Source organism: Hemicordylus capensis, chromosome 1, assembly GCF_027244095.1.
Source record: "Hemicordylus capensis ecotype Gifberg chromosome 1, rHemCap1.1.pri, whole genome shotgun sequence".
Classification (NCBI taxonomy): Eukaryota; Metazoa; Chordata; class Lepidosauria; order Squamata; family Cordylidae; genus Hemicordylus; species Hemicordylus capensis.
Genome location: NC_069657.1, coordinates 211,296,618 through 211,322,939, shown reverse-complemented (window position 1 = coordinate 211,322,939; position 26,322 = coordinate 211,296,618). Strand labels below are relative to the sequence as shown.

The window sequence follows — 26,322 nt, the reverse complement described above, 5'->3', positions numbered from 1 at the left end:
ACACACACACACACACACACACACACACACACACACACACAAAGTTTAATTACCAATCAAATACGGGCATTCATTTCATTCTATTCTCATGAAAATGGCTCTAGTCTGCCCAGCATCGTCCAGTAACTACCAGCCTTTGCTTTTGGAAATGTCTGGGCTTTCTGTCTCTGTATCTAAGCAGCCACATGTGCAGGGTAGACAGTGCAATTGCCATTTGTGGCGGGGCAGGGCCAAGGTGGAGCATTAGCCACACAATATAGGAAAGGAGGTGGAATAGAAAGAAAAAGCAGAAAGAAAGAGGCAAGAAATTATTCACTACACAGTTTCATATATCCCCCCCCCCCACACACACACACACTTTGTCCCAGAAGAGGTTTCCAGGTGTAAGAGAGATGCTATGTGGTAATGTTTTGAATAAATTCTTTCCCTGGGTAAAAAAGGAAAACATGTGAGGTGTAAGCAGTGCAACTAGGAGATGTAGGGAAGTTTGATACAGATAATGAGCAAAGGTGACAATTGCATTTTTAAAAAATCTAAGCATTACCTACTAATTCCTAAATTAGTAAAAATAGTTTTTAAAAATGGCACAAAGTATATCCTCCTAGACATTGTAAATGCTCTGTTAAGTTGTAAAGTAACATGTTTTAGTGATCAGATTTGCACTCTTATTTAAGAAATACGTAAAGAAGCATCAGTGAGAAAACTGGATTTAAATCCATGATGGAAATCACGTTCTTCTTTTGGAGATTTAAATCAACCCACCCTACTGCTATTGCTTCATTAATATATTTTGGGGTGTCATTGAGGGAAAAACCAAAGAGCACAGAACTCAAAACAGAAATTTGTGCTGGTGTAGACAAAGTAACAAGACCGCAGCTCAACACTTTATGTAATTGTTTTCAAACATGTGGTGAGCTAGGAAGTGGTGTACTGTTTGGCTGGGATTGAGCAAGATCATCCACACAGGAAAACCACTGATGACTATCTCAGCAGCTCATCTAAAGTCACCCAGACTGCATCATGTACTGTCTTGTTACTGATGGATTCCACAACATTTAGTAGAGAGAGACTGCCGGATTAAAGAAGGTCCCAGATATTTTTGCGCCAGAAGCAGAAAATCCAAATGGCACCCCCACCCTCTGCAATGATGGTAAGAATATATTAACAGTTTGTTGCCCTTTGATGGTAGCCTAAAATCTGACCCCTGAAGTTTGCTAGGCTAAGACTGCAAATAAATAAAAAGTTGGTTCAGCCCCTTCAGAAAATTGCTCTAACCCTGTCTGAAAGAGGAGCCAAACCTTACTAGGTTATCCACTATAAGAGGAAGGCAGGAAGCATGTGCACTGCTCATTATTATGCTGCTAGCAAGAATGATGAGTAATCTAGGGATGAATGGACCTCCAGGTTCTGCTCAGAAAGGTTTTGGGGAAACACAGAAAGGCTATGCTCTGCTCCACATAAACTAGAGTGTATTGCAGGACTAGAGTGTACTGTAAACCAGATTCCAATTGGGTAGAATTCCTCCCTCCGCCACACTTCTAGTGTTAGGAATAACTTCCTTTTCCACCCAAACTACATGCTTGTAGGTCTCCCAGGCAAAACCAGGACTCTGGCACTACTAGAGACCAAACAAAAAGGAATTTGAAATGCAATGTAGGGGAAGATTAGCCCCACTGCTCCTTCCCTTTGCTTGATGATAGGGCTGAACAGGTCTTTGAGAAATCAAAATCAAGTGATCGGAAAAGACCCCCAAAAGAAATTAGCTACTGTATAACAGCAACTAAGTTTCGAATGCATACACTAAAATATTCCTACTTGATTAAATGTAATACTAGAAAAGAAAATTCTATGCAGAGCAATTTCCCTTCAGGTGTGAGCACGATTCCCTGCAGTACTGACTGAATTAGCCTCAAGGACTAAAGCCTCATGATTAAATCACACCTATAGTGATCGCTGCCCCTAGGCAATTCAAGATGAATCTCTCAAAACAACAGACTCAAGCCCTCATCACTGGCCCTCAGCAACAATAGATTAGAAAATTAATCTCTCCTTCCTCAGCCCCTCTGAATAGGAGTAAGGGGAAGACAGCAAATTATTTTGTTATCCATTCAGTTTTGGATTATAAGAACCCCGCTCTCAGATCTAGGACTTTGTACAGAATCTGATACAACCTGTGGATCCATACAGGTCACAGATTTGCCGACACACCATTCACAGAGTTGGTCCTGGAAATCGAGACTGCACCGATTCTCATCACTTTGACCATCCACCCCACTGCAAAGCCCAGAAAGAGTGCATGTTCTGTGGCCACTTTAGGATCCCTTTTCACCTTTTCTCTGTTTCTTTTCTGTTCTTTTAACAGTAAAGTCGAAGTCCCCTAAGAACCCCTTCATCAGAACTTCCCTGATCATGGGTATTTAGGTAGTCAGAAGCAAAGACAGCACACAACTGAGGCTACAATCAGGTGTCTTAACCACCTTTGGATATAGCAGCCTTAGTTGGCAGGCGAGCACAGTGGAGATCCATATTCATGAATAGGATTCTCCAGCCACACTAAAAGGTTGTCCAAGTCACTCAAATCTCCCTGCTGCCCTCCTCGCTAGCAACCTAAATTAGACTGACCAACCCAGGAGAATTGCCCTCTCATGTTTGTCTTCTCTCTAACCTCAACCTCCCCCTTTCCCCTTGAACTGGTGTTCAACCACTGTGGATTTAAGTCACCTGGTCTACTCTACCCGCAGTGGCATTATCTTGTTTGCCTATCTCCTTTTCTAACCAGCTTGTTTCACCAGTTCGCTGTTTTTCTTGTCAATTAACCCCTCCACCTGTCTCAGAGACCACCCCCAAGTTGCTTTACAATGCTAGCAGCTAAGCTCTAACATTAAGTAGAAACGCCAGGAGTCACACCTCTCAAAACTCTACAGTTTCCCCATTGATTTCAAATGCTATATTTTGAATGCATTGTTTTTATGTGCTACTTATCTTGCAAGAGAGTTTAGTCTATCAATCTCCCAAAGTCAGTTATTGAGCTTGCTAGTTCCCTAACTCAATGGCATATTTTGATTGCTTTTTAACAAATGTTGAATATTTTGCATTAGAAGCTTGTCATCCCCGTTTGCATTGTTCACATGAGTGCACAGGTCAGCCCAGCTGCCAAGATCCCTTCATAGGACATAAGAGTCTTACCCCACGTGTCAATAACACTAGTTAAAACGAAAGAACTTTAGCAAAAATCCTTCCACCACTGAAAAAAGCATAGTCATCTTCATGAAAGAAGTAAAAATATAGTCCTCTCCTTCAGGGGTGTTAGTTGTTGGCTTCTATTGTTATAAAAGCCATTACGGCACAAATTCAGGATGTACACAACTTCTTATCTGGAAGGACATTTTGAAAATATTATACAATTATGGAGTGTGTCAGTGTACTTTTTCAGAAAAACTCAGCAATTTTCAACTGAAGCTCTACTTAGGCACATAACCTCATGTATGTGAATAGATCATGAAGAATTGTTTATTTTGTGCATCAGCCTGTACAGTATTTTGCTGACTACTTTGCCAAAACATATAAAGCATGCATTAAATACAAGGCCATAAATATCTTTCTGGGTGCAGGGGAGGAGGGGGAAATGGTCACATCTGAATAGAGGCAGACCACACCCTATTTTGAATTCCCATCACATCAGAAAATATTAAGCAGCTTCACAGGACTGATGACTTTCCAAACAGTGGTATTGTTTAGATTGGTCTTCATTATTTTCAGGCTGTACTGTAAAAAAAATGATAAATTCAACCACATTGCCAAGTACTCTTCTTTGAAAGGTACACTTGTATATAGTTCCATGACAGGGAGACACTGGGCAGGTGTGGCCCAGTTTTACAGCACTGCATCATGCAAAAGGCATGTCTGCCAAATATCCTTCCTTTGACAGCTATTAAGCCATCATCTTTCAAGGCTGGGAACTGGCAACCCCATTTGACCCTAGTGATGGTTATCATCCAAGGATTTAAAGCAGAATTAATCCGATAGTAAAATCTAAGGTTTCATCATTCCTGTTGAGCCACTCAGTCTCAAGGACAGTTGCAAGCCATGTCTTTGGCTTCAAACTAATGTTTTCATAGAGTGTTATCTTAATCTGCTATTCTAATGGTAGACTGTAATAAATCTGAATGGGGTGGGGGAGGAGAAAGAAAAGGGTGTTTTAAAAAAAAAAAATACACACACAGGGGTTTGTGGGTTTTTTTAAAAAAGCACAATTCATGTATATTCACAAGAATTCTTTGTATTGCGTTGGTTCTATGTTCCGCTCCAGAGCATGTACATTATATCTGTTCTTAGTACAACACTGGCTATGGCTATTCAAAGAATATATTGTATGCTTACCTGATGTGACCAATCAGCTCAATCAATTTGTGGCTAAAGAAATATGCTGTCAGTTCAGATATATGACTCAAGACAGAACAGACTCCAAAAAGCGTGGTGGTGCCATTCAGATCTTCCAGGTGCCAGTAGAGAAAAGTGAACACAAAACCATATCCAAAGCCCATAAACCAAGCTACAAACAGAACAGAGCCATACTGGATGCTGCAGAGCATCTTTATCAAGTCCCAAAAAGTAAAGGACTGTGATTGGCTTGTGTCACTGGGAGTCTCATTGGAGGAGTCTGCAGAGGAGTTTCTATCCACTTGGGAGACATCCACATCTTTGCTTTCATTCTCATCTTGCTTATAGTGGTTATAATGGAACCGGAATTGGGTTGCCACAATCAAGGAAACAGTCATTAGCACACCAAAAACTATGAACACAATCCTGTAGTTCTTGTACTCTGGAGCTTTACAGCCTTTCCCTTCAACAAGCACATCTATACGGGTAGAGTCAATACCAATTCCCACTGATAACATGGCCAAACCCCAGCCCAGAGAGCCCCACATACGCTGCAGCCCATAACGGTCCCGGTGCTTGCCAAGATACTGGAGGGTCACAGTGTCCACAATAGTAACCGAAGAGGCACTGAAAAATTCTCCTATAATGACAACCAAAAGGATGAGCAGGAAGATAGCTTCTACCTCCTGGTGATCATAGACGAGAGCAAACTGTTTGGGAAACACGGTCTTTGTGGTGACAGCAGGTGATGTTGTAGCCTGGGTTATATTCCCTGATGGTCCTGTGGTAACCAGAATGACTGCTGGAGCACTGCCAATAACGTCTTCCTTTAAAAGAAGATTCCCATTTGGATTCTGAGTAGTCAGGGGGAATGTGGTTTCAGGATTCACAGGCAAAGCAGAGCTCAACGTGGACAGGCCATCACCGCTCCAGGCTCTTTTCCCTCGGCTCTTTGGTGACAAAGTCCTAACCGTAGTTAGTGCAGAAGGAGTGGAGACATTTGGTGGGGCTGTCATTAAAAGGTGGCTGGCATTGGTAGGATGCACTGGCACTGGAAACTTTGGTACACATCTTAAGGTGGCTGGTTTAACAAACCCAATTCCCAAATTGAACAACACCCAACATAAAAGCGAAAAGAGGAGGACAACTTTTCCTTTCTTAAAGCGATCTGCCACCACTCCCCAGAATGGAGCACTGCAGAACTCAATGAAGTACCTAATGCCCACCAGAAGGCCACTCTGGCTAGGAGTCATGCCCAGCTGTTTGTAATACACAGGCAACAGTGGGTAGAGGGAACCATAAGCAGCATAAAAGAAAAAATAAAAGACTTTTGAGATGAGGAGATCGTTGTTCACTTTGACACAGTGTCTTTCGAGCCAGTCTAGCTCCTCGTCCGGAATGGTAGTGGTGGTGTCTGTTGAAGGAGTATCACTTTGGGTCTGAAGGTCTTGCTCCTTGGAAATGCCATTGAAAGGATCAGCAAGCACATATTTTCTTTTCTGCTCCTCTTCATCGTCAGTTAAAATGGCAACCTTATCATCGGCTGCCATGGTTCACCGGGAGCATGAGAGATGTGCCTGACTCTCCCGACTTTTAATTCAAGCAGCCTGTAGAAACACACAAGAGTCATCATAGTTAAAACAGAGGAAGCATAAAGACATTTCAACTGCATGAGAAAAAGAGAAAAAATGTTATATTGAACTTAGAGGCACAGCTTAATATCTTCAGCAGGACATTGAGCAGTGAACATAAGTTTACTGTCCCAATTGTTTTCTTAGACAGCAATGCTAGCAATGAGAAAAAGTTACTTTTATGTCCAATAATGTCTCCTGCTGCATTAACTTATCTTTCCCTGGAAAGATTTGTAAACAAATAATACTTTTAATTATAAAATTATTTTAAAGGATTAATACTTTTTAACTTTACATGTACAATTAACAAAATCAGCTTTCCTAGGATCCATTCCTTACTGTAATAATTGCATTAAGGAAAATAACAGCAATCAGTAATGATTATAGCTACCTGAAAAGTCTCTATTAGAAATGAGTAACAACTATGGAGGATTCTCTTTTTGAGAGATTATAGTTGGACACATGCAGATGTACTTTATGTGCACATAGTGAGGCAATAAGTTATCCTTTTGTGCCACATTTAATTCCACTCCAGAGGATCCTCTGATTTCCAGGAGTGGCTGTTATGAGGTATAAGGAGTTGTAGTAAGATGGAAGGTCCTGTAAAAAGCCTGAGTGCATGTGCTGAATACCTCACATGGCCCTTTGGATGCTGGCTTCTATCTAGGCCAAGGAATCAAATCAATCCCATACAATAAGTGACCAAACCAATTCCTTTGGGATGAACATTATTAGTTTGGGGCCTGACATTTCAGTGATGGTGAATATCTATGGCACTACCTGTTGCAGTGGTGAAAATGCAGAGCAGGAATCCTCAAATGCGGCCACTTCAGCAAAAACAAAAAACAAACCTTCAATGTGAGAGCCATTTCATACCACGCTGAACTCTGCACAACGCTGTGCTTTACCCTTTAAGAGAAACAAAGACTTACTGAGCCCCAGCACCATTTTGGAAGGTGTGCACAAAGTGCTGGGAAATATATGCTTTCCAGGTGTTTTCCCCATTGAGCTCTGCAGAGAAATTACTGAGAAAGACTACACTCCCTTCCAAGAAGATTCTGTTACTGTCAAAGATGCCTCACTAGCACTGGGCATAGAGCAGCACTGTGCTGTGGGGACGGTCACTCCCGTGTGGTACCAGGGGGAGTTGTGTGGAGTATTCAGCCTTGGCCACTGCGTCACACAGACCTAATAAGTCATTAGTCAGGGAGTCGCACTTAGGGTTGATGGGAAGTGCCACTGGCTCCTGGGCCGTGCAATGAAGAACACTGATATAAGGAAATAACTCTGATCACCATACTTGATCTTATCAGCAGAGATTACTAGTTGCAGACATACAGGTGTGGGTGGGGCGAGGGCAGACAATGACTGCAGACTGGCACAAGGCAGTAGGACACAGATGGCAACCTTGTAGTATAGCAGAGAATTCTTTTACAGCATGTGTTGCAGGTCTGCTCAACTTAGGCCCACCAGCTGGTTTTGGACTACAACTCCCATAATCCTCAGCCACAGTGGCCAATAGCCAAGGATTATGGGAATTGTAGGCCAACATCTGCAGGAGGACCAGGTTGAGCAGCCCTGACTGGGAAAACAATTAAATGTGGAAGGGGCAGTTCAGAGAAGACAGGAACTTCAAAGGCTAATCTAATTACCCACTATTGCTGAAATGAAATGCTTATATCAGAAAAGGCACAGTCAGGTAAATGCAGCATCCTCCTGGCCGAGAAGCTGAACTCAGACCAGTCAGCTCCTGCCATGAGCAGGATTTTAGAGCAGATGTCCTTCCCACATTGAGCTGAAATTTTCCACCTGGTCACTCTCACAGTTTCCTAAAATATTATTGTCACTGAAGCAGCCCAAGAGTGGAGCTCACTAATTCAAAGCAGAACAAGTTTAATATGAGCTAAATTAGCTTGAAGCGAGACTCTGTGTTGCAGTGTTATGCACATGATATTAAACAAAGCAGTGCTTGGACTTTAATAAGCCCAAGAGCAAAGATCTTTACAAGATAACAAGTATTTTGCACATAATGACATAAATTAAACTTTGCTGAACTGCAGTCAGTCACGGTCAGCACAGATTTAGTCTTACAAGCAATTCTTGCAGGAGATGCCTAGTTGAAAGTTCACAGATAACACGAAACAGTTACATATAATGTTCAACCTATATCGTTATAACATGTTTGGCTTTTAGCATACAATTATGGGAGCCAGTGTGGTGTAGTGGTTAGAATGCTGGACTAGGATCGGGGAGACCCGAGTTCAAATCCCCATTCAGCCATGATGCTAGCTGGGTGACTCTGGGCCAGTCACTTCTCTTTCAGCCTAACCTACTTCACAGGGTTGTTGTGAGGAGAAACTTGAGCATGTAGTACACCGCTCTGGGCTCCTTGGAGGAAGAGCAGGATATAAAATATAAATAATAATAATAATTTTGAGGAAAGCAATGATTTCAGAGTCAAGAACAGAACACACCTATGCATTCCTGTCTTGGGCTTTCAAAAACCACCATGTATGTAAACCAGTCTTATAAATCTCTTTTTGCTGATCCCCACTTCAAGAAGAAGGTGTGGGGGACACAAGTCACAAATACTGTGCTGAAGCGTCCTCTCCAACCCGGTTCAAAATTGGCTGCTTGGTATACAGAAGAACTACGGGGGATGAAGAGGCAAGGTAGACTGGAGCACAAGTGGAGGAAGACTCGACTCAAATTCAACACATTAAACAACATAGAGCACACGTCTCATGAAGACCTATGCTCAGGCAATATGTGCAGCAAAAAAAGTGATCATTTTCTGCCCTTATTGCATCCACAAGCTAACATCCAGCTGAGTTGTTTAGGGTCGTGAGAGGACTCGTATATGCCCCTCCTCCCTTGAATAAGAATCTGGAACCATCAATTACCCATTGTGATGTTTTAAATGAGTTTTGTGGATAAAATCTCTTGTATTCAGGCTGACTTAGACTGACTACTGCAGAGTCTAATGCAAAGGTATTCTGAAGAAGCCTGCATTGGATCCCTCAGAATTAAGCAACTATAGGCCTGTCTCCAACCTCCTGTGGTTGGGCTGGGCAAGGTAATTGAAAGGGTGGTGGCTTCTAGTTTCTCCTAGACACTCTTGGAGAAAATTGATTATCTAGACCCATTTCAAAACTGGTTTTCAGGCGGGTTTTCAGGTGTGGAAACTGCCTTGGTCAACCTAATGGATGCTCTCCAATGGGTAACTGACAGAGGAACTGTCTCTGTTGGTCCTTTGGATCTCTTGGCAGCCTTCGATACTAACAACCAGAATATTCTTCTGGATCATCTGAGGGGGTTGGGAGTGGAAGGCTTTGGTTTGCAGCAATTCCACTCCTACCTCTCAGGCAAATTCCAGATAGTGTCACCTGGAGACGGTTGTTCTTCAAAATGTGAACTTTCATATGGTGTCCGCAGGGCTCCATACTATCTCCAATGCTCTTTAACAGCTACATGAAACCACTGGGAGAGATCATCAGGAGATTTTATGCAGGGTGTTATAAGGATGTTGATGACACCCAAATCTATTTCTCCATGTCAACTTCATGAGGAGAAGGCATAACTTCTCTAAATGCCTGCCTGGAGGCAGTGATGGGCTGGATGAGTGATAAATTAAGACTGAATCCAGATAAGACGCAGGTACTTATTGTGTGGGGTCAGAACTCGGGAGACAATTTTGATCTCCCGTTATGGATGGGTTCACACTTCCCCAGAAAGAACAGGGTATGCAGTCTGGGAGTGCTTCTGGATTCAAACCTGCCCCTGGTGTTTCAGGTTGAGGTGGTGGCTAGAGGTGCTTTCTGTCAGCTTTTGCCGACATGCCAGCTGCATCCATTTTGTGAGATAAACGTCCTCAGAACAGTAGTACATATGCTGGTAACCTCCAGACTTGACTACTGCAATGTGCTCTATGCGGGGCTGCCTTTGTATGTAGTCTGGAAACTGCAGTTGGTACAGAATGTGGAAGCCAGGTTGGTCTCCAGGTCATCTCGAAGAGACCATATTACTCTTATAGTTAAAGAACTACACTGGCTACCAATACGTTTCCAGGCAAATTATAAGGTGCTGCTTATAACCTATCAAGCCATAAACAGCTTAGGCCCAGAGTATTGAAGAGAATGTCTTTTTCACTATAAGCCTCATCGCCCATGGAGATCATCCAGAGATGCTCGTCTGCAGTTGTCACCAGCTCATCTGGTGGCTACAGAGGGACAGGGCTTCTCTGTTGCTGCACCAAGACTCTGGAATGCACACACTGTTAAAATTTTAAAAAGTCTCTAAGGGCACATTTTTTCACCCAAGCTTTCTAACTGAACTTGTGGTTTTAAACTGTTTTAAGATATTAATTTCTGTTTTAATTTGTTTTATGTTTCTGTAAACTGCTCAAGAGACCAAAGTTTGGGGTGGTGTGCAAATATAATAAATAAATAAAATAAATAAATGCAGTGGGGAAAGAGCACATATTTAGGGTGCCTTCTCAGTAGTACATCTGCATGCTAAATGTCCCTCTGCCAATGGCTCAGTTCAGACATCTCATTCCTGGTTCAACAAACCAGGTTTTTAGGAAACACTCAAACCAGAATTTCCTGATTCAGTTATTAAAGCCTCAAGTAAAATGATATGTTTTATGAACATAATTGTCTCTACGATCAGCATTATAATTGACTATTAATGTCACCAGGTGAATTCAGATGACCATTTTACTATGTACATTTGCACTTGATACATGGTACAATTCTCCTTAAGACTTTTCTTAACTCTTAACCATCCTGTTGTAGGATGACCAATGGAGATAACCAAGCTCACCTTAGAACAGTTTGATCATCTGTTTAGGCTCATAATTACACACTATCAAGTGTAAAAGTGGTACTATACTTAATTACATAGTGATACAACACATATCTCAATGTATAAGGTTCTTTGTAGATTAGATTAAGGGTTCTGTGGCTAGGGATTATGGGAATTGAAGTCCAACTACATCTGAGGACCCCAGTCTGAGAACCTGTGGATTAGGGCCTTGGTACTCTAGCCATTATCTGTCCTCAGCGCTTCACAAAATTGAATATCATTTTCCCTAAATCTCTTTTAGGCAGAAAACCACTACCAAGCAGTTATTTTTCTTAGTTATTCATTATTCCAGAAAATTACATTGTTTTTAGTTTTATATATAATCCCACCTGGGTACTCTCCTACAGTGGGCTTTTCTACATGTGGTGAGAACAACTCTGCAACTCTCTGAAGGAGATTATGATTTCTCAGAAGATTTTGTAAAGAGATAGCATAAAGAAATAATATTAAGCTAGACTCAAAATAATGGTGAGCATTGCTCTATTGTTAAAAACTACTTAGCTAAAAAGCATTACAAGGCTTGAATAGACCCTCTGTTTCATATTAGAAGCATTATATATGTGTGAAAGATCCCTTGCTGTTCAAACAACATCAATAACTGCTGGGTGACCTAAGGACATGAAACTAAGACAACAGCTTATCTGAAGTGAACGGATGAATAAATAGATTCTTGTCTAAATATGTTCATTGTCAGAGTACAGGTTTATACATTCAGCTAGAGCAGTGCTGCAATAATGTTGTGGGGGATCCCACATAAATCCTTCCCTCTAGTTTGAACCATCCACATGAACAGCTGATTGCACAGAGGCCTAAGCCCTATACAGGTATTATTAAGAAAAAGCTGTACGTGTGAGTACAGCCATCAAAAGTGTCTGAAGAGGCAACCACTGTAAGCATGATGGTGGGCACTTCTATGATCAGCAGCCTAGTGTGGTCCCAGGCTGCCACTCATGGAAGCACCTCCCATCACTCTTATGGCAATCGCCTCTTCAGATGACTACCATAACTATGAGCAGCACAAGGGGCGGGGGGCGGCTGACATGCTGGCAGCGGCGGGGGGGGGGGGGATAACTACCACACCCACTTTCAACAGCTGTACTCAGGCACATCTTTTTCTTAATAAATTCTGCAGAGGTCTAATCCACACAATTCCTTCATCACACAAAAAAGCAGGAGGAAATTATCTGAACTTGGCCTCTGTGCCATCAACTGGTCACATGGAAGACCCTGTTCACACTAGTGGCTCTTTGCAAGGTGGGAAAAGCTCTCACTGCTCCTGAACCATGCTGTCGCACTGCCACTCAGGTGAATGCATGAGCCAAAGCAGACATGCAGAATTCTAAATTATCTGCTAAGCAGAGAATCAAAAATTCTGAACCACCACCACCACTCCACCTTCATGACAAGTGTCAAGAAGAAGAAGGTGTCCATTCCAATGGTATACTTAATTTCACTCAACTAATTTGAGGTTTTAGCAGATTTTCAACCCAGGGCGGAAATTAGTACTGAAAGGCATAAGTGTACAAAGAGACACATTACTTACCATTCAAAGGGCGGATTTCTATATGAACATATGAAGCTGCCTTATACAGTCAGACCATTGGTCCATCTAGTTCAGTGCTGTCTACTCTGACAGCAGCTCTCCAGGGTTTCAAATAGGGTTTTCTCCAGCCCTACCTGGAGATGCCAGGGACTAAACCAGGACTTTCCAGCAAGCAAAGCAGATGCTCTCCAGCTGAGCTTCATTCCAGAGGAGAGCTGGTCTTGTGGTAGCAAGCATGACTTGTCCCCATAGCTAAGCAGGGTCTGCCCTGGTTGCATATGCATGGGAGACTTGATGTGTGAGCACTGCAAGATATTCCCCTCAGGGGATGAAGCTGTTCTGGGAAGAGCAGAAGGTTTCAAGTTCCCTCCCTGGCTTCTCCAAGATAGGGCTGAGAGATTCCTGCCTGCAACCTTGGAGAAGCCGCTGCCAGTCTGTGAAGACAATACTGAGCTAGATAGACCAATGGTCTGACCCAGTATATGGCAGTTTCCTATGTTCCTATGTTCACATAAAGGGTCACAGAAGGTTCTACACCTGCATTTATTTATTGTTACATATTTATACCACCCTTCATAAGTTTTACCCAAGGCAGCTCACAAAACCAACAAAAAAATAAAACAACAATGCAAAATACAGCAAAAGAAGCAGCAAAACAAGAAGCAAAAAAAGAGAATCCAGCACCCCTTAAAGGTGCCTTGATAAGCAGCAAGGTCTTTACTTGCAAAATGCAGCAAAAGAAGACGAGGAGTAAACTTTCACCAGGAGAGCAATCCAGAGTCTGGAGGCAGTAACCTAGAAGGCCCTGACCATATCCAAGACAACTGAGCCTCTCTCAAGATCAGCACACGGAGCAGAATCTTCTCCATTGACCTTGTCAGTCAGGTAGACACATCTGGGAGCAGGTGGTCCTCTAGCTATGCAGGACCCAAACCGTGATAAGTGATACCCAGCACCTTGAACTGGATCTGGAAACAAATCAGCAGCCAGTGCAACTCTTTCGAAATGGTATCATATGTTCCCGGCAAGTGGCTTCAGACAGAAACCTAGCTGCTGCATTCTGCATCAGCTGCAGTTTCTGAGTATTCTTCAAGGCCAGTCCCACAGAGAATGTGTTGCAATAATCAAACCATGATGCAACGTGACCAGATCTGCCTTGTCAAGAAAAGGGCGCAGCTGATGCACCAGCTGATGCTGGGCAAAGGCATCCCTGGCTATCGTCGCCACACCTGAGCACCCAAAAACAAAACCAGATTCAGCAGTACCCCCAGACTACACACCTCCTCTTCCATGGGGAGCGGCATCAAGCGCCAGCTGAATCACTCCATCCCAATTGGCTCTCCTATTGACCAACAATACCTCCATCCTGTGTGGATGAAATCTCAATTGATCTTCGTTTAGGCTGTGTGAACTTGCCTATAGAACTGATATGAACTGAATATGATAAATAAATAAAATAAATAAACTGGAGTTTTTCCCCATAAGGAAAGCAACAGATTCTGAAACAGCAGGCAAGATTAGGTGCTAGAATAATCAAGTTTTATGCTACAGCTCATTGGGTTAACTGAAGCCATTTACTGTGTGTGTGTGTGTGTGTGTGTGTGTGTGTGTGTGTGTGTGTGATGAATGAGCCTTCTTTTACATTCAGCAGAACTCTTAGGTTTGCAATCACTTTTGCTATAGACAGTGGATGAAATAAAGAACATTCATTTTCATCCTCCACTACTTAAAACGATAGTCTCTCAATGACCCCTGATGTCATAGGACAGATTCAAGTTCATTTGTATAAAGCCCATGGGAAACAGAATAATTCATAACTTGATTTTCCATTTGCACCCATTCATCCTGAAACATAAATAAAAGTCTGCTCTGTTGAAGACAAAAAAGATATGTTTAGATTCACTCCAGCAGAAATGATTCCTGAAGGCAATAGAGACTTCCCACCAATCTCCAATCAAACTACTCCACTGATCACAACTGTGATTTTATAGCTTGAAGAAAAGGGGTTGCCATCCAGGCAAATAGACTGGAGGTAATTTGCAGCTTAAAAGGTTGATGCCACCACTACGAATTCTACCAGGAGGCTTCAAATAATATATTTTACTAAGTTGGGTCTTGAGAGTAGTAGATAAGAGCCAGAAAGATAATTTTAAAAATGAAGCTTCAGTGTATCAAATACAAAAAGCAAAGTCCTTTATAAACACCATGAAAATACTTTAGTGAGGAGCTTAAGAAAAGGACTGCAAAAATGATGATTGTATATCACTGTGAGTAGTAAGTAATGTTGATTAAAACACCTTCAAGAGAAGGCATTAATCAATTCCTTTAGAGAGAAAGCAGTCAAATGCCTATCTGTATTTTCCTGACTTTTTAAAAAACGCTCCAAGGGGTGGAGGGAGAGAAACCATGTAGATGCCTTAAATACAAGATTTCTACTCTCCCCCGCCCCCAACCGCCGGGGGGGGGGGGGGAGAGAGAGAGAGAGAGAGACGCTATACCTATACTGAAACTTTCAAAGGAAATCCAAATCCACTCATGATAGCAGCAATGCTAAGCAAGAGAGTGAAAACACATTCCAACCTGTTTACTAGTATTCCTACCCCCCTTTTAGCTATTTGGTTTCTTGCTCTGTACTTGATGGCAACTGCCCTATGTAGGTCACTCCCTGTGAACAGAAAATCAGTACATCAGGTAGAAAGTCTCGACTGGCATTTTGCCTGCTGTGCTGGTTTCCTTTTGCAGGAAGTTTCATAGCATCCATTAATGCGCTCTACCACCTGTAGACTGAAATGGTCTATTCTATCACCTTCTTCGGCTACATATGCAGACTAGGCCATAGTCCCATCAGTTTATACTGCAGACAAAAGAAGCTCCTTGTATCACTCGTATTTTACTCACAGCTTACAGTCCTGAATGGAATGGTGAGCACAAAGCAGTACGAGAACATTTGCTGGTACAAATTCTTTCACATCTCTCAGTGGCAAACATCAGGACACAATCACTCTACACTACAGCCCAATTCACACCTTATGTTCAATGCCCATACAATATACGTACAGTATATACGCTAGATCTGTACACATGTACTGTTAAGTGTACAATCGCAAACATTACTACACAACTACTCCGCACTAGTTATCATGTTCAACGCCCATACTGTACAGTAGTACATTTCCTATCTGTACCCCGCATTTGAGGGGGGCCTATACTTAGCTTTACTTTTATAATGAACGCATGTACAGGCACACAAAAACACGTGTACTAACAATGAAATACTTGAATAGAGCTTGGAGCCTGAGTCTACCTTCACCAACATGCGATTCTGCCCCATGAACTTCTTGGAACTATCACCATTATGGAAGCTGAAGTGGCTGAACGTGCAGCACCCACATGGAGAGACCAGTTAACACAGTGCTTCTATACACAAGCACTCCTGGCTGAAAGCTCACTTGCAGGCTCTCGTAACAGAAAGAAGAAAAAAAGTATTGCATAAACAATTAAAATCACTGGCTGACATCTGGACTCAATTACTTCTGAGGAGTCTCACTGAAATTACAGTCTTTTAGACTACTATTCAGTACTATTAGTACTATTCAGCATGAATTGTCCCCTATGCTAAGCAGGGTCTGTCCTGGTTTGCATTTGAATGGGAGACTACATGTGTGAGCACTGTAAGATTTTCCTCTGAGGGGATGGGGCCGCTCTGGGAAGAGCATCAAGTTCCTAGTTCCCTCCCTGGCATCTCCAAGATAGGGCCGAGAGAGACTCCTGCCTGCAACCTTGCTGAAGCCACTGCCAGCCTGTGTAAACAATACTGAGCTAGATGGACCAATGGTCTGACTCGGTAGAAGGTAGGTTCCTATGCTCCTAGTAAATTATTATTACTACTTGTTATTACTGTTTATATACCACTTCCCAACCAAAAGTTCTCAAAGTGGTTTGCACAGAAAAAGAACAACAACAAGGCATTGGCTCTTGGGTTGGAGTTGGATAGGGCCCATTGCTCTCCTCCTGTTTAATAGAAAGGGAATCACTATTTCAAAAGATGCCTCTTTGCCCAGTTTGCAGGGGACATCCCGTTAGTCTGGATGCCAACCATTGTGTATTATTATCAACCTAGTACTGCTTTCTGCGTATTAAATAAGAATCTGGGGGGAAGGCATGATGCAGTTTTTACAAATATTCTTCTCGTGGAGCAAATGACACCAGCATCACTCATGTTTCCAACAGCAGAATGTGTCATATTATTCAACCAATCTCAGTGGCTGCCTCCAGGGACTTGCAGCACAATTAACTGGTTTACTCAGATAAGAGTCCCTCTGAGTTCAATGGCTTCCTAATAAGCATGCTTCAGAGTGCAACTTTACTCAACAAACAGAATTATATTCCAGCTGCTTATTCTGGTAGCTTTTCACGGAAGTCAATGGGATTGCATCAGTGCAAAATGATGACGTTTAAAGCCCCAACCCTCACTGGGGCTTTATATCTTGCAAATAAAATATTTAAAAGACAGGTTTATAGGCCATTGCTTTTAGCCTTGAGAACATTAATTTCCATCTGAATTGCTATACACATCATTTGCATTATAAAAGCCCTCCTATTAATTAGCATAATATTTCAGGCCGCCAATCCACATTTTAAAAGCTCTATGAAAGCCTACCTTAGCTTAGACCTTCAAACCAACACAGTCTGAAATTAGTGATTTGCCAATGCCCTACTGAGCAGCTGTGACATCTATGTAGCCCTCCTCTATTATTACTTCATAGCACACCATCCTGCACCATTTGCCTCTGCTCAGTGGGAACTGGTGGGTGCATCGTCACATTATTGCTGACAGTCTTATGAATCTGATAATGCATGACCATCCTAGACAATCTTTGATTTCACTTCGGAGTACAAATATACTCATTTGGAGACGCTGATAAGCAATCACATGGTTCACCACATTTTTAAACAGTGAGCTAAAACTGATCCCAAGGCATGATCTGAGCAGGGGTGTAGCTATAATTGAGCGGATGGTTTCAAAGAACCCGAGCCCCCAGCTCCTGAGGCCCCCCCTCCCAGCTCTACCTTTCCCTATTCTCTTCATCATCTCCCTCACTCTGAGGGACCACCACACAAAGGGGTGAACACAGGCCCCCTCTCCCCTAGCTATGCCCCTGGATCTGAGGACACAATTAACCCCTGCTAACCGGGCACCTAATGATTCAGCGGGGAAATGACTTCACTAGCAAGCCAGAGGCTGCCAGTTTGAATCCCCACTGGTGTGTTTCCCAGACTATGGGAAACACCTATATCGGGCAGCAGCAATATAGGAAGATGCTGAAAGGCATCATCTCATACTGTGCAGATGGCGGCAATGGTAAACCCCTCCTGTATCCAAAGACAATCACAGGGTTCTGTGGTCGCCAGGAGTCGACACTGACCCAACGGCACACTTTACCTTTAACCGGGCAAAGAGGCACTTTTTAAAGTGGTGGTTCTCATATTTAGCAGGGGAAAGCAACTATCCCTATTCAGCCAAGCACAGCATCTCTCCAGTGGCTCTTGTTGATGTCTCCCTTGTGTGTCTTTTTAGATTATGAATTGGGAGAGGGAACCATTTCCTCATACCTTTTGCTTTTGCTATGTAAACTGCTCTAAGAAATTTTGTGGGAAAGTGATAAATAAAATATTTTTTTAAAAAAACAACAACTCTATTTATATTGCCACCCCATAACAATTGTTCTCTGGCAGCTCACAATGTGATTTAAGAGTGATGGGAGAGTGCCTGGGAATCCAAATGTAAACCACCTTAAATTTCATACAGAAAGAAAAGCAGGACATAAATACAATCAAGCATGCAAATAAAAAGGGCCTGGATTAGAAAGGAAAATGTATCAGTTGCCAGCTTTGATGACAGAAGAGAAGTGCAATGGAATGTGTCATATAAAATCACGCAACCAATGAGAGAGGTCAAATCTGCACATTCCATTCTGAAAGGGAATAAAAGCCAAATGGCATGAGATCTCAAAGGATTATAGACTGCTTATGCTGGGATCTCTCTGTTCTAGAGATACAAATATTTATATACCACTTTTCAACAAAAGTTCCCAAAGCGGTTTATATAGAGAATTAATTGATTAATAAGATGGCTCCCTGTCCCCAAAGGGATCACAGTCTAAAAAAGAAACACAAGACAGACAGCCACCAGCAACCGCCACTGGAGGGATGCCGTGCTGGGGATGGATGGAGCCAGTTGCTCTCCCCTGCTCAATAAAGAGAATCACCACCTTTTAAAAGGTGCCTCTTTGCTCGGTTAGCAGGGGACTAACTGATATGCTATGGATACAGCCACACCTTTAGCAGCAGTCATTTCTGCATCTCAAGGCCTAACCTTCCTTACCTCAGACTTTGATTCTACGCATCTGTAAAGTGTTGAAGGGAAAATACAAAGATTTGTGTACCCTTCTTCCAATACCACAGAACATAGGAACATAGGAAACTGCCATATACTGAGTCAGACCATTGGTCTATCTAGCTCAGTATTGTCTTCACAGACTGGCAGCGGCTTCTCCAAGCTTGCAGGCAGGACTCTCTCTCAGCCCTATCTTGGAGAAGCCAGGGAGGGAACTTGGAACCTTCTGCTCTTCCCAGAGCGGCTCCATCCCCTGAGGGGAATATCTTGCAGTGCTCACACATCAAGTCTCCCATTCATATGCAACCAGGGCAGACCCTGCTTAGCTATGGGGACAAGTCATGCTTGCTACCACAAGACCAGCTCTCCCAAGGGCCCCTCTTTATATGCTGCTAAAAGCTATGTTCTCCACCTGCTATATTAAGTTGCCTGGCTTGATACTGGCATCTCAACTGACCACAACAGATTCATTTTCTGTTACCTATGGATGTGTAGTAGAATTTATTCTCACAACAGTTGTACTTATTACACAACAGCTAAGCCTAAAGGTCATGTGGAGAAGGAGAGGGGTGGTGGTGAAAGGGAAAACAATATAGTTAAAGAACAACAAAATACCTCCGCCATAGGCTGGGGCTGCCCTGATGAATTAAAAGTAAACAGGGGCTGGTTCTTTTAATTAAAAATATGTTAGAAAAACACAGTTGCCAAGTAGGATAACATACTACAGAACAGTTCAAAACAAACCTCGGCAGCTAGTAAATGGCTGTATACTAGACTTCTGGGGACTTTCAAGTGGGGCTGGGCTATTTCCTTAACTCTCCATTTTCATTTCAAGGAAGTGCCCTGAGCAAATGAAAGACAAGACAAGTTTCCTCCCCCAAATCAATACATGCCTAGACCTATCACAACAAAGCCCATGGTGTTGCCTCTGGCAAGTCCTGATGGATAGATTAGGCAAATGCCAAGGATGTCAACTGTGAAGGAAGATTAAGGAAAAAGTTCCATCAGCCTCCAAAGAACAACACAGAAAAGCCAATGAAACCCTCCTGTTATGAAGGGATTGTAAAGAGAAATGTTTCAGAGTAAAAGCATCCAAAGAGCAGACTTGAGGCCCTGAGCACAGGCAGGAGAGACAGGATAAATGGTTCAACGTCTAAGACACACAAGAGGTAGCCATACCAAATGCAAGAATTGTCTTGTTGATAGCAGAATGCTGGACTGGGTGGAAGCTAACAACTAGATGCCTCTGGGAGAGGACAACAAGCAAGGGATGAAAGAAATTGCTTTCCCTTGCCTGTCCTCCACATTGCTTCAGTATTGCTCCTGAAATGGAAACTTTTACTAATTGCATGTACCATATTTACCCAAATCGAAGAGGACACTGAATTTAGGATGACCTCCTTAAAGTAGAAGATAAAATTCAGGTTATACGTGCATTTACTCAAAAGCAACAGGACTCTGAATTTAAGATGACCTCCCAATTTCTAATATCAAAAAACTTGGGGGAAACCTAGTCTTAGATTCAGGTAAATACAGTATAACTTGCCTTTCTTTCATTATGGCACTTAGTGACACACATGGAGTTCCAAAGGCTCTTCCTACCATCCAGGCACTAATCAGACCTGACCTGCTTAACTTCAGGAAGATTGCTACATTATTATATTAATTACTGGGTAGCATCCAGACTAGCACTTTTGTGTACAGAAGCAGTTCCACTTAAACAAGGGGCAATTTTCACCTATTACCACTTCACTCTGTTGCCCATGCAGGCTCAAAAATCTGCTCCTGCAGGTCCACCAATCCTCAGGGACATATTTTCAAGGCACTGAGGGGGCTGCAGAGGGAAGGAGGATCAGAAAATATCACCCCTGCCCACCCTGTGCAAGCCAAACCATTTTTTGTTTGCGGAAATACTAATCTGGATGCTAACCATTATCATTATGATTTAGAATATTTACATAATGGGCCTTCAGATCATGCCTTGACTATGGCTAATAGACTTCCAGGGCTATCCTCCATAAATCTTTTATTTATTCTAGTGATATCACCACATTTTGTGGTAATGATTTGCATAAGTTATTTATGCATTGACTGAAATATGTTTATATCCCACCTTAGGCCACCTATGGCATGGGGGCCCCCCAAGGCAGCTCTCTAAGCACTGTGTGAAAAGAGTAGTTCTGCAAGCCTTTTCATTGGGTAACTTTATGAGGGAGAAAGACAATTTTATCTCCCCATACTATTCTTATTTTTTAACAAAATTATGCCTCTGTCGCCTTTTTTCTCTGTTAAAAAAAACATCCATGCTTTAGGTGTTTCTTGTAGGAAAACCACTCCAACCTCAGCCTTTTCAGTTGCTCTTTTCTATCCTTTACTTCCAACTCTATGATATTCTTTTTGAGATCAAGTGACCAGAAATGCACACAGTATTCCAAGTGCAGTCATGCCATAACTTGAGACAGAAAGGCAATATAAATAGCTAAACAAAACAGGAGGCACATTAGAAAAATAATAAAGTAGCCAAGAAGCACCATACGTAGGCAGTACGTACTGAAGCTGTTATGAAACGGAAAATGCCACAATTCTCTCCCAAAACACAAAGAGGAAGATAGGAAGCTGCCTCATACCAACTGAGTCTGACCATTGGCCCATCTAGCTCAGTAATGTCTTACTCTGACTGGCAGTGGTTCCCCAGCTTCAGGCAGGAGTCTCCCCAGCTCTACCTGGAAAGGCCAGGGACTGAACTTGGGAACTTCTGAGTGCAAGCCAGGTGCTCTATCACTGAGATATGGTTCCATCCCCCAATACCTATGTATTTATATCTCTTCTACACTAGAGCTTAAAGCATCATACTTGGAATTCCCAGGTATTCTCCCATGCAGGTGCTGCTGACCAAACCTAGACCTGCATAGCCTGAATAAAGTAGACACATCACATGCCCTCAGACTACATCTTGCGACAAAACAGTGGTGGAACATCGCAAGCTGCCTTCTATTGCGTCAGACCATTAGTCCTTCTAGCTACTGAATGGCAGGAGTCTCGCCCAGCTCCAGTGTTCCCTTGAACAAGGATTCCCAAATGTTGTTGACTACAACTCCCATAATCCCCAAGCAAAAATCACTGCAGCTGGGGATGCTGGGAATAGTAGTGAGCAACATCTGGGAATCCCTGTTAGAGGGAACACTGCCCAGCTCTTCCTAGAGAGCCCAGGGATTGAACCTGGGACCTTCTGCATGCAAAGCCAAAACTCTAACACTGAGCTACAGCAGTGTTCCCTCTAACAGGGATTCCTAGATGTTGTTGACTACAACTCCCATAATCCCCAGCCAAAGGCCACTGCAGCTGGGGATGCTGGGAGTTGAAGTGAACAACATCTAGGAATCCCTGTTAGAGGGAACACTGAGCTACAGGCTCAGCCCCATCCCCAAAACTAAGGAACTGTAAAGAAAAAAAGCCTGTTGCAAGGTAGGCTTCCACTACTGCAAAACTAACATGTCACATCATCTGTAGTGTATTTTTCTGTAGTAAGGTGACAAGAAGTAGAGTACTCAACATACAAGGCTGACATTTGGTGGGAGAATACAAGTAGTATGAACCACCTAATGGAAATTGCAGCAGTACGGCACTCTGGGGCAGGCAGTGACTACTGCAACACGGAAGGCGTCCCAGTTAGGTGGGTGACTGGTTAAGTGACAGAAAGGTCAGGTCCCTTAAGCAGAAGAGGAGAGAGGGGGAAAGAGTTCCTGAGGGGCCTGACCTGAAGCAAATGTGCATACAAGATATGAGAACTCTCAGAGCATCAATCAGCCCTGTAAACCACATCCTCCCATGGCAGACCTTGTGTGCTATTAAAAGAGATATACTGTACAGCCAAACTGTCAAATGTGTAAAGCCTCTATGCCTCAACCTTTGAAATAATCCACATGCACATTTCATATTCCAGTCAGTATGCATATTACTGGGGGATACTGATTGGGAGAAGATCACAACACTCTTCTACCCATCAATAGATCACTGATTCCCTCCAAGATGGAACCAAGTGTTCAATCAAACACACCAGCTTTGAAGGACCGGGGTTAGCAGAGACTTCGTGAGCAGAACTGACAACTAAACTTTTTCTGAGTACCAGGGCTCATCCAGTGAGTGGCTTCTCCTTGTTTGGCACACATCCAGAACTTCCAGAAATGCCTTTGAGAAAAGCATGCACCATTTCTATTGCCCCTACCACCCGTGAGACCAGGATGCTACCAGTACGGATAACATAGCCCATGCTGGTCTGGTGTCAGTCCTTGCAGAGTCGTAGCAAGATTGGAGTGGGCCCAGAGACAAGATCTTCATAGGCTGAATAGTGGTAACAAAAAGCATAGTTAGGTGTTATATTGGGGGGAGATATACATATATATCTCCATCCTATGTGCCACAATAGAACATCATCTTAAATTATTTTTTTAAAGGTTTTGTAAATTGTGGACAATGCAAGTCATTTAATGGTACTAGAGAAAGGCATGCTGTTCTGGTAGCGCCAGGTCTTAACATTCACATCAATTTCGGAGGATGAATACAACTGAAGGAAGCCCGGGCGGGTGTGCAGCTGTGGGAGTCAGTCATGTGACTTGCCTCGGGGGCCCCCCAAGGCAGTGGGCCCCCAGACAACTGTCTCCCCTTGCCCTATTATAGTTACGCCCCTGAGAGCATGACTGCAGGGAAAGGCATGAACCTGCATTGGCCAAAGCTAGCAAATCATATTAGGTCCATGGCAATAGTAAGTGCTAAAAGCGCACTCCCAGTCCCCTAAATTAGAACCATGGGGAGCCCACAATATTTCTGTACTTCCTAGGGCAGTTGTGATTTATGGATGCCTTTTGTGCAAAGACAGTCTCTCTACTCTGCCTCTGAAAGTTGAGCGTGTTTGCTCAGCAGCTCCTAATGGCTGGTGATGACTCCAAGCCACTGGAATGCACGTTACTTCCCACCTGCTTGGTTGGAGGCTGAATGAAATAACTCTGCAGTTTTGAATAATTTTGCAGTTAAAGAAAAATGACTGCATTTTTGGAGCAGACTGGCAAGAGCAGCAAGGAAGGCTGTTGCTTTTGGGGACTGATGTTGTGTTTAAGGTTAGTGTAAAATGCAGACTGGTAAATAAACAGATATTACAAAAACACCATCAGTCACCAGTCCTCTCTGGAGACTCTCAAAGAAAGCAACCCTGTAAAAGGCTAGCCTAGAACGACATCCTATAATTCTGCAATGTGGAAAGAACAAAAACCAGTATGAATTAATATGGTCAGTTTTGTCAGATGCTATCATGTCAGCCTTCTCAGCAGAGCTTATAATTTGTAACAAGGAACCATCTTAATATTATTATTCTTTTTGTATGTAAGCCACTTTGCAAACATATCTGTTGAAAAGCAGTATATAAATAATGAAAATAAAGCCGAAAAGTGTTCAACAATAGTCTCATTTCAGCTTTGAACAACGATTTCTGACACACTCACGACCGTTTCTAATAGTTTAGTTGATGACTGTCTTACACTACAGGGGAAAAACAATTTCTTGTTCAATCCTATGCATGTTTCTCAGAAGTAAATTCCCACTGTGTTTTACTCCAGGACAGTGTACACAAGGTTGCAGCCATATTAACAATAAAACTAATTAGGGCTCACCTATTTGAACGCTGCCACTACAACAACACTATAGGCTATACTCATAGTAACCACACAGCTAGAACAAATCCTAGGTGTGCTGTACGACAGTGAGGACAGCAGATCTGCAGTGATGTGGTCGCATGAAAACACCCATAGCCACCCCCACCCTGACAGTCACACCCATCCAATGGCCACATCCCTCACCTAGACAGAAGCAATAATTTGGGGGATTCTGTGACAAAAAGTCAAGGATCATGTAGACTCTAGAGAATGGACTAGAATGAATGACAGGGAATGCCCATTGGAATGCTCTTGTTCCTTCCAAATGGCCATAGGGATGCATGGAATTTCCAAATAGCCATTGGCCATTTGGAAATTCAATACATTCCATGGCCTTTTGGAAGGAACCAGTGTATCTCAGTAGGCATTCCCAGTCATTCATTTTCAGATGTCCTGACCCAAGTCCACTGTAGGACTTGCATGCTGAAGGTCCCAGGTTCAAATCAATCCTTGGCACCATCTCCAGGGAGGGCTGGGAAAGACTCCTGTCTAAAATCATGGAGAGCCGCTGGCAGTCAGTATAGACAATACTAAGCTAGACGGACCATCTGATGCGGTATAAGGCAGGAAGCACATGTTCCTACTAAAACAGGAAGAATGGTAATAAACAGTTGGAATAGCAAGAGCAGCACATTATTTGCATATAAAAAGCCAAGGGGACTTTACATCCTTGCCGAGACCCTGGAGAACAAAAATACCGGGATTGTACCCCTGCAGCACTACACCACTGCTTCTACCTACGTAATACAGAGCACTGAGTACTGTATATTTTAGCTCTGACAAATAAGAATGCTCGTGATGGAGGCGAGTCAGAGAGATGGTACTTCCTTTTACAAAGTAGGAGCGAGCGTAAAAGGCTAAGCATGCACGCGATTGGTTGCGTCCAGATACCTATTTCTCGGCACCCGCCCGGGTTGGGTTGCTTTTGCTTTGCGGCGTTTCTTCTTTTACAGTCACAATCACATTGGCGGAAGTCCCCGCCCCGGGAGATGCCGGCTGCTGGCACATCTCGAAAACAAACACTAGTCAGATTTGTATTAATGCTGCCCATTAATTCAGTGCTCATTAATTATTTTCTCATCTTATTAATTTGTTTATATTTATATTTTATATACACACAGGGAGTGCGTACACACAGGGATTTAGGGAGCCCTCTGGAAAAGGGGAGGAAAAGGACTATCAAGTGAATAAAAGCAACAAGCCAGGCTTCAGGACATCCACAGACTCTCAGCAGCAACTAGACTGCTAGAGGACAACGATCACTTTACAGGGCTTATTTATCCCTAGCATCTTTTAACTGTTCTGTCATGCTCCCAATCCCACACGCTTAAACAACAATGGTGTCGGAAGGCTGGACTGCCCCGACCTGCATTCAATCCATCGACACGAGGATTCTTATTCACGAACAATCACAATTTTGAACCAGAACCCAAAGATGTTTGTTGACACCACCGGGCCTCCAGCTCGCAAATGCCCAGTAGATTCTGCGAGGTGCCCCTTATCTGAAGAAGGGACTCTGCTGATTCTGAAGGACTGGCCCTTGAGCTCGATCACACACCCATGCACGGGATCTCGACAGCGGGTGCCCCCTTATTCCTCCGGATACCACAGGTCTGGCGCTTCCCACAGTGCTATGCCAATTGCCGATCAGCTCAGCCACTCGGGCAAGCACCTCCACACAGCGCCCTCCACCACCACGCAGCCCCCATGCCCTTCCCCGAGCCTTTTGTTCTCCGCCGGGTGGGAGGGGCAGAGGGGAGCCCTGGCTTTTCCTCCTCCTCCTCCTCCTCTCGGCTTCCA

General features: G+C 43.1%; 1 protein-coding gene across 6 annotated transcripts in view; it reads right to left on the bottom strand.

Annotated features, from left to right (window-relative positions):
* Positions 1-26,322, bottom strand: part of MFSD6 (major facilitator superfamily domain containing 6) — a 70,535-nt gene that overhangs the window by 28,734 nt on the left and 15,479 nt on the right. For 4 of the 6 annotated variants that reach the window (XM_053273258.1, XM_053273286.1, XM_053273293.1 and 1 more), the window contains one exon: positions 4,381-5,987. In XM_053273258.1, coding sequence (XP_053129233.1) covers positions 4,381-5,930 — 1,550 coding nt within the window. In that variant the 5' untranslated portion in view covers positions 5,931-5,987. Of the gene's footprint in view, positions 1-4,380; positions 5,988-25,888; positions 26,021-26,080; positions 26,225-26,322 lie in introns of those variants that run through there. The other 2 variants (XM_053273268.1, XM_053273278.1) reach the window with 2 other exon arrangements.